At 42.0% G+C, this 9237-nt stretch overlaps 1 protein-coding gene across 1 annotated transcript in view; it reads left to right on the plus strand.

The window, feature by feature from the left end:
* Positions 1-9237, plus strand: part of LOC109952901 (pleckstrin homology domain-containing family G member 1) — a 54711-nt gene that overhangs the window by 40900 nt on the left and 4574 nt on the right. Inside the window, 13 exon segments of the mRNA XM_020588220.1 lie at positions 3158-3204; positions 4681-4831; positions 5216-5347; positions 6247-6429; positions 6523-6618; positions 6966-7052; positions 7444-7477; positions 7651-7740; positions 7829-7890; positions 7979-8170; positions 8278-8397; positions 8517-9141; positions 9144-9237. The exon segment at positions 9144-9237 is cut by the window's right edge and continues 1118 nt beyond it. Coding sequence (XP_020443876.1) covers positions 3158-3204; positions 4681-4831; positions 5216-5347; positions 6247-6429; positions 6523-6618; positions 6966-7052; positions 7444-7477; positions 7651-7740; positions 7829-7890; positions 7979-8170; positions 8278-8397; positions 8517-9141; positions 9144-9237 — 1913 coding nt within the window.

Consider the following 9237-nt stretch of genomic DNA (forward strand, 5'->3'; position numbering starts at 1 on the left):
TTAACATGCTCATGACTTACTGCTCCCGATTCTTCATGAAGTCACATTTTACTGCCATTTTTCATGCTAATGTTGAGGAAGACTGAATAAAAGCTGGTTAGAGAGCAGTATTACTACAATAATAAGTTATCATAGGAAGGTGATTCCCACTGAGCTTCTGATACATTTTTTTTAAATTTCACCCAAAAAAGACAAATTATATTTTTAGTCTACACATTTTGCACAAATTTAGCCTAAAATGGGCGTCAGTTTGTGTTAAGAGGTTTGACCAAATAACTCTTTGCTCTCAGTTGATATATCTATGATGAATTACTTTGGTGATAATTAAACTCGGCAAAATGTGCACACAAGTTTTCTTTTTCTTTCAAAGAACCTTCTGGTAACTTTTTAAAGTAGAATTTTCTAAAAACATACTTCACTTCTTCTCTGTAACTACTGTGAGGCTACATTAGCCACAGAAAGTAAAAAAAAAAACATGCTGCATAATACAATAAATGTTTTAAAACGCATTAAACCATTCACATAAATCATAAAAATTAACACATTAATTTTAAAAACCCTAATATATACATATCTTGTTACGCATTGTTTCTAAATTTCTTTAAACATATTTGTTATTTCTGTACTGCAGTTTTCGTTACCAGTTGGTCGAGCTATATGAGCTAGCTGTGTAGAAACTAATATCCTAAATACGACATCAAATTCTCAGATTTGTTTCGAAGCCCTTAGATTGTGTTTTCATAATTTCATTACTTCAGATTTTGACGTCTGAATGTTATGTGTGTGTATATATTGACACGTGCGTTTTACGGATCTGTGCGTCTCTCCAGATTTCTTTAGACTTTTCATAGAGTAAGATTTAATACACTTGTACCCCATGGAAATATTTAGGTAACACTGACTGTCATGCCCCTTTTACATTAATACGTCACACGGAGGGCTGCTGGTGTGTGTGTTTGAGGGGAGGTTGACTTCTGGTAAAAGGGTTGTAGCCAGAATAGTAACCAGAGTTCTTTTGTATTGCTGAAGGTTAGTCATGGTTGCTAAGATCCAGAAAACCACAAAACCTCTCTTTCACTATCTGCTGTAAAATACACACACACACACACTGAAAGCTAATACTTTTCAAGTCTGAGCAGCCAAGAATCACAACGCAGCGCAGCGTTTGGAGAGCTCCTTGTAAATCTCTGCCTCTCGCTCACATAATTGGCTATCTGTCCTCATGTTCTTCTCTGCTCGACTAAATCCTCACTGTGCTGTGTGTTGAGTAAGCCTTTACAGCATTTTTATGGGTTGCTACATGCTGACTGAAGCACAGAGAGGACAATTATCACAAGAACTTAAGCTTCTTTTTTGCCTGTAATGATATAAAGGATTTGGTGCTTACCTGATGACTCGCTCTGACCAGTCTGGCCTCCACAAATCATTATGAGACAACCTGCTCCTTTATTACTTTGTCTTTTAAGTGATGAGTGGGTGCTCATGATGTAACTTGACCTTTTTTTTTATTTCACTGTGTAGTGATTTTTTTTTTCCCCAAAAAGTTAAAATCTATACATTTAATTTGTATCTTGATATTGTAGAGAGAGATATTTTTAATGTATCAACACACAGTTCAAAAGTCTTGCGTGCAGCATTTGGATTTGATGATTATATGATCCAGCATAAATTGTATATATTTATAAAAGGGAAGTATAAATGTAGGTTAATTCAGGATCTGCTGGTCTCTCTGGTTAGGTTCAAAGACTGTGCAGATGTGTGTGTTTGCATGTCTGTGTGTGCACGCTCTGCACAAATCTATATTTCATAGATTTCTGTATTTTGTGGTCTTGTGGTCACAGTGCAAAGGGATATTAAGAATGTATATTAGGAGTGTGTTAGTGTGTGCCATCAGAAATTGATGGTGGCACATCTGGTTGTGTTTAGGCCTGGTCTGTGGCGGCAGACTTCTGGAGACGAGAAGGAGAGGTCTGCTCTTCAATTTAGGATGGTTCCCACGGAGCACCTCAGGCTAACAAATCACGAGTCTGTGTGTGTTCTTATGCTCAGTGTAGCTTTGGTGGGATGCGTTATTTGTGTTTGTGTAGGGAGGTTGAATTGTTTGCTGTGGCTGAAAAAGGATATGATGTACAGCCTATAGCAAGAAACAACATTCACATACACTCCAGTCTACACAAACTGTAAGTTTACTATAAATCAAATGTTAGGAAATGTGTCTGACTCTCCAAGTTACTATATATATACTGTATATATATCTGTGTGTGTGTGTGTGTGTGTGTGTGTGTGTGTGTGTGTGTGTGTGTACATGAACAAAGGCAGAGTTCTGTCCGTTACCCTGTGTGTTTATGACCTTGCTTCCTGATCCTCTGACACCAAAGTGTTTATGGACACAGACAGAGTTCAGTTAGATTTTCATGTTACGCAACAGCAGGAGGATCATCTTGAGGTCTCCAAGAGAGCAAGATGAGAGGGGCAGATGAGGAGAAAAGCTTTCAAGAAAGAGGAGACAATTGGCAGAATTTTCATGAAAGATCAATGAATAGAGAATGGGTTACAGCAGTAGAGTTCAGAGAAAGGGTGGACGATGTGTGGATGGATAGCAAGGGGAGTTTCTAAGAGACGAGAGAACGAGGTTCATTCCAGGCTTGATAAGTCATGCTGTCTCTGAGGTCTTTGATGTTCAGAGAGGCATGCAAAGTGGGAAAAGTCTCAATTAAAGGGGCGGTAATGGAGTATGAAGGGATATTTAATCTGAGTGCTCAGGGTTGGGATCAACAAAGACTTAAAGGCTAGGTTGCAGGCTAATCATAAGCTATACGGTTGACTTTCAATTAGCGGCAACAAATGGAGGAGAGAGGATGCTTTGTCTCTGTATGAAGCTGTAAACATGAACTAGCTGCACAGATTCATTGAGCTCAGAGCATCTCTATGTCTAAATACAGCTTCACAGAGCCACTGTACCTTTAATGTCTTATGCTACAATGTAAAAGAGAGCGAATTTTAATTTAGGGCATTTATCCCTCACCACGCACATGCATGCACCCGCTCATGCACATAAACACCCACAACACTGACACTTTTTCTTTTTCTTCTCATGCCTATTCGGTTATAAGTGCTCCATAACTGTGAGAGCTAATTTATCCTTGTGTTTTTACAGAGTGAGGAATTCCACATTTATACCCAGTATTGCACCAACTACCCACGGTAAGAGCTAAAGTGTGTATGTTCATGTGTGAGACAGCATCTGCTGTGTAAACCCAATCATCTTGTTGTCATTGTTGCCCCATTGTGATGTCACCTCCACATAACGTCTTCCCATCATCTCACATGGCTCTATTGTTTGTCCATCAATGTGTTGCCTTTTTCCCCCCTCCCTGACAAACTGGCACGCTTTATAGAAACTGCTTCATCACAAATCAAAGTGTCTGCTGGCTGTTATGCCTCAGCCCCCCCCACCCCCACCCCACCTTTGCTCCAGTTTTTCTCCCATTCTTTTATTCTTGGCCTATTGACAGAGTTACAGTTCACACACTGACAGATATGGTATTATAGCTGTCACCTTATCACACCTGATTCTACTAATGTTTTATTCTGCTTTGTGTGAGTGTGCTGCTATGGGACACCTATGTAGATAGCTTGGGTGGAATAATGTGGAAGTTTTTTGTGTGCATGTGATTAAATAGACTGAAACGTGACGCTATTCTTCATGTCAGGATATACTGCGCCTACCAAACACACCTTCTCCTCTGGTGACGATTATATTTTCAGTGTTTGTGGAAAAGAACCTATTTGCCAGCTATTGGTGGCTAATTGAATGCCGATTTGTGCGCACGCGTGTGTATGAGACTCAGCGTGTGTGAAGGGGGCTATTGTCAGCTGTTTGAGATGGACCTTCTCCCACATCACAGCTGGTGACCCCAACCAAGGTCACACACGACAGACGCACACACGAGACATTTACACTCCAACACATGAACACAGTGAGGCTACAGATGTATCGTGGTCATGCTGAGCTCTAAGGTCAGGTTTCTTCCAGAACAATGTAAGGCCTGTGTAGAGCTGCACTGGAATTCAGACATGCAAACATCCACATGCGCGCGCACACACACATGCATAGACACAAAGACATAGAAGAAAGAAAGAAGTTTTGGGCAATTCACAATTGTCTTTTTCTGGTCTTTCCCCCCACTGTGCATGTATGCACACATGCACAGGCTCCTTTTTTCCCCAGTAGGTCAAAACTAGCTCCACTGACAAAGTGCTGCTGATTTTTTATAGAATGTGCTCCAAATGTAAATGATGCTACCTAGGAAATAAAAGCAATAAATTAATGTCAGGAACATCATCTCTTTTTATTTTTTATGCACCAGAGTTCAGGCATCTCCCAAACTGGCAAATTAAATGTGATAGATTGCCTAGGCTGATAGCTGGATAGAAATCTCTTTCTTTCCCTTTCAAATGTTTTTAATGTAACAGTATATGATCCCTGTAATGTCATTTCTTTCCAATTTGATACAGTATTACCTCTGTTTCTTAGCCATTTTTGTCCAATTAGTTGTGAATTGTTTCTTTTTTAGTATTGTCTACTGGAGCATACATTAAAACTCTCATTTGTCAGTGGTGTCTTTATGGTTTACTGCACATCACTGACATCTTATTTGCTCTGTTTTGTCTCCACAGGTCGGTGGCTGTGCTAACAGAGTGCATGAGGAACAAGGTGTTAGCCAAGTTTTTCCGCGAGCGCCAGGAATCTCTCAGGCACTCCCTACCCTTGGGCTCGTACCTGCTCAAGCCAGTGCAGAGGATCCTCAAGTACCACCTACTGCTCCATGTACGTCTGCCTGTTGTCTCTCTCACACAGAACACACACTTACATGCACATGATTACTTTTCACCCAGAGAAATGCAAGCACATGCATCACTTGCACAGGACACAACACTGATGTTCTTATTATGGATATGCCCAGTTAAATAAGAGCATTTCTGAATAAGCTCTGAATGACAGTCTCCATTGGAGTAGCCAAATGTTTAGACATATGGCGCTCAGCATGCGTGTTCACCTTGTATATGCTTGCATTAAAAGCCTGATGACACACACAGGTTTATGCAAGTGTGCATTCATTTGCATGTGTCTTAATGAACATGCTTGTGTAACGTGTGGTTGTGAACATGTGCAAGTGCAAGCCCACTGTGTGTGCACGCGCTATCCCTGCAGGAGATAGCCAACCACATGGACAAGGACACAGAGACCTTCGAGGTTGTGCAGGAAGCCATAGACACCATGCAGAGAGTGGCCTGGCACATCAACGACATGAAGAGGAAACATGAACACTCTGTTAGGTTACAGGTACGACAAGCACAACAACACAAAAGAAAAATGATAACTGTGCAAAAATGTCAGTCCATCAGGGATGTCAGTGTTGTCCCACTTTCTCAAACCCTTACCTGAATTCATTAAACACGGAGTGTGTGATGATGTGTTCTGCATGCTTTCCATGTCTCTCCTTACTCCTATAATAATAACAGACATGATAGTTTTGAGCCCATTGAGGAGCCATCACTTTTATTGCAGAAGAGTTGTTCAAACTCTATGGTAGAATTATCTAGTGCTCTCGTCCTCCCCACATTTTATGCAAGTTACTCCATTTCCACCGGGGTAATAATGGCCTTGCATAAGGAGGCACATAAAAGGGAAGCTTGTTTTGTTTATCAGCCAGAAAGGTCTGGAGAAATGATTGACTCACTAGAATTTTTTTTTTGCCTTCTTCATTACCATTTTTTTTCTCTGCTTGCTTGTGTGCCGTTCTCTTTTTTCTTTTCCTAATCTTTTTTGCTTGTACTATCATGTCTATTTCTCTGTCTGTCCAGGGGCACAACACACATTCTCTATCCTCCTCCTTCACCACTTCTTTATTATTTTATTTTCACATTTATCTGTTCATATTTGCCCACCGTGCTGCCCGTGCTTTAAATGTCTCCATTTATAAATAACAGCAATATAAATTTGGTTTATTACTGCTAATCTTTTAGCATTTGCCTCCCTCATTCAATATTATACTCAATTTTCTGCACCTGGTATTTTTAGATGTTTTTCCATATTTTATTTTACTCTATTGCTAAATCAGATTAGAGTGCAGATACCTGAACAGAGCCTGATGGGACCCATCAGTACCCTGGGTTCTTCCCTGTTAAAATATAATAATTATTAAACTTCATTCATTTTCTGAATTTCCATGCTAACTGCAGGAAATCCAAAGCCAACTGACCAACTGGAAAGGCCCTGATTTGATCGGTTATGGAGAGCTGGTTCTCGAAGGAACGTTTCGTCTGCAGCGAGCCAAAAACGAGAGAACTCTCTTCCTGTTTGACAAGCTTCTGCTCATTACCAAGAAACGAGAAGAAACCTATACATACAAAGCTCACATCCTGGTCAGTCATGCTGCATGTCCCAAGGAGATGCTAATTATTCAGGCTTTTCTGTTCAATAACTGCATTTTTAAATGACCTATCTGTCTGTTGCAGTGCTGTAACCTGATGCTGGTGGAAGTTATTCCTAAAGAACCACTGAGTTTCAGTGTGTTTCACTACAAGAATCCCAAACTGCAGCACACAGTCCAGGTATAGCTAAAATGCATAAGAAGGAGCACATCATAACAATGTGATTGTAATTAGGCTACATGTTTAAAACTGTAGCCACTGGCAACATTGTGCAAGAGTGCAGTCAGAAAGTGTAATGATTACTTGCCTCTGTCGATGATGTTGCAGAGCATCCAGGCTCACCTCTCTGAGCTGTTCAGGCATGTTGAGTATTTAGAGGCTAATGGCAGCCATTGTTGTTGTCTAACTGCTGCGCTGAAAAAGAAAAGATAATATGTGGGATGCAAGAAAGCCATGTCCATGTCAGCTGCCTTTTAAAGTGCATGTTTGATGCTCTCATCTCTGTGATGTTTTGTGCTCTGCCTCAGGCCAAATCACAGCAAGACAAACGCATGTGGATCTTACACCTCAAGAGACTCATACTTGAAAATCATCCTGCCAAAATCCCCGCCAAGGTAAGAGCATCCCCTCTCCTGCCAGCTCCCTTTCTGATGGTGCAATCACAGACTTTGAGTGGGATTTGTTGGAAATGTCACTCCCTCTGTCCCGCTTCTTTTCTCAATCTTATCCATCTTTTCCAACTCTTGCTTTTTCTCCCAACTTTCCTGTCATGTGTTCTGATTTCTTCCCCTCATTTACTCAACCACAATCACTTTTCTGTCTCTTCACCAGCCTTTTCACATGTACAAGTAGAAGCTGAGGATTTCTCTCCAAGGATTGAATGCCACTGAGAAAGTTCACTATGTGTCAGTATTGACAGGACAATGGTGTGGCGCCATCTAGTGTCAACCTGCTCATCTGTGATCTAACTTGTAGAATTCACTGATTTTGTTACTCCAATTCTAGGCCAAGCAAGCCATTTTGGAGATGGATGCAATGCGTGAGTGACATTACACATGACATTTATGTTGGAAAATGATCATAAACACACATTTTTATAGTCAGATTTTATATACTTAGCCTTTTTAGAGAACTGCCACAAGCTGAAAGTAAAAAAAAACAGGTTAATCATCATGTATGTGTTCTGTAACATGTCTTCTTTCATTTTTCCAGATCATCCTGGGTTTCATTACAGCCCTGATGGAGAAAAGGATTCCCCTCAAACCAAGGTGGGCCCGACTCCTCGTAGAGGACGCAGGAAAGGTGAGACGTAGAATTTGTTGAATTTAAAACCTAACACTCTTTTCATGGCTGAAGAGTTTGGCATGAATGTATTTATTCATCTCCACAGAGCCTCTGTCCAAATTACTGAAGAATGCCAAGCAGAATGCTGCCAACACAGATGGCGAAAAAGTGAGTGATAAGCAAAGATGAACGGTTTTAGGTCATGTTCATACAATCACCTTTTTTTTTTTTAATTTATTTATTTATTCTTTACCAGAGAATAAGTCTGGGCGCCACCCTACTTTCTCCAGTGTCCCAGCTGGCTCTGGGCACGATCGGTCGCAGCCGCAGCCTCATCAACCAGTCACAGGAGTCTCTGGACCCCGGTGATCGCTATGACCACAGTGACAGAGAGGAAGGGGAGGAGCCGCATCAGCAGGATGCTGACGATGAGGATGACAGCTGCCTGGTGAGTTTAAAGCTGGGCACCGAGTGATATTCATCCTATATACATACACTCCACATTCATCTTCAGCGTGGACGATATCTGGTTAATTTGGAAATCTTTGCATTCAGGCAGGTGGAAAGAGGCTGCAAGTCCCTGGCAAAGGCGGTAGGAAGAGGCTTAACCCTCAGGCATCTGTTGACAGTATAGAGCAGTGGACAGCCTTCAACATGAGTGCTTCAGACCTGCAGGTACAGTAGTTCTACATGGTAATATATGAGAAGATTAATAATTTTCTATTCTCTCTCATTGTTTTTGGACTGCCTCAACCTCATGTAAAACAACTTTTTTTTTCTGTTCTTCACCTCAGAGAGCCAGAGAATCCCTGGTGAGAGACAGTAGTCACCACCCTCCGCTTCTCAGGACACCTCACGTGACGGAGGAACCTCCAGAGTCCCCCATTCCCTCTGTTATAATCACAGAAAGTGAGCATTCTGTGAGGGACATATGGGCAGACCACCGGGCTCGCAGGGCCATGTTCCCCACCCGCCAGAGAACCATGCAGCCTGATGAGGAGGAGGAGGATATCTACCAGATGTTTGTCCCCACAGAGCTAAGTGGAACAGAACCAGAGGTGCCCACGGAGAGGTCTGAGGCCACCTCATCACCCAGGACGGCTCGTCCCTGCAGCTGGCATGTCGAACAGGTGCCCACAATGCAGATTGACCCTCCATCCAATGGGAGCAGAGTCCTGCGGAGGGCAAGCAGTGCAGGGGAGAAGGTTAGAGAATCTCGACAGAGTCCAGACAATGACCAGACTGACCACAGCAACCTGGAAGTGATCCACACTGAATCATCCAGCAACGACATATCTGGATCATCCTCAGCTGAGCAGCTGGCCATAGACGATATTGAAAATGTTTATGACAACATCAGTTATGAGGACCTAAAGAGTATGGGCCTCATCAGAAGAGATCTGGAGGAAAATCGGTCACGGAAAGAGACATTAGTAAATGCACAGGGTTCCCAGGGCCAGGCAGGACAGGTACTACATGAGGGTTCAGGGGTCACAGAGTCTATGATCGAACCAG

This window comes from Monopterus albus, unplaced genomic scaffold (assembly GCF_001952655.1).
Source record: "Monopterus albus unplaced genomic scaffold, M_albus_1.0 scaffold9.1, whole genome shotgun sequence".
Lineage (NCBI taxonomy): Eukaryota > Metazoa > Chordata > Actinopteri > Synbranchiformes > Synbranchidae > Monopterus > Monopterus albus.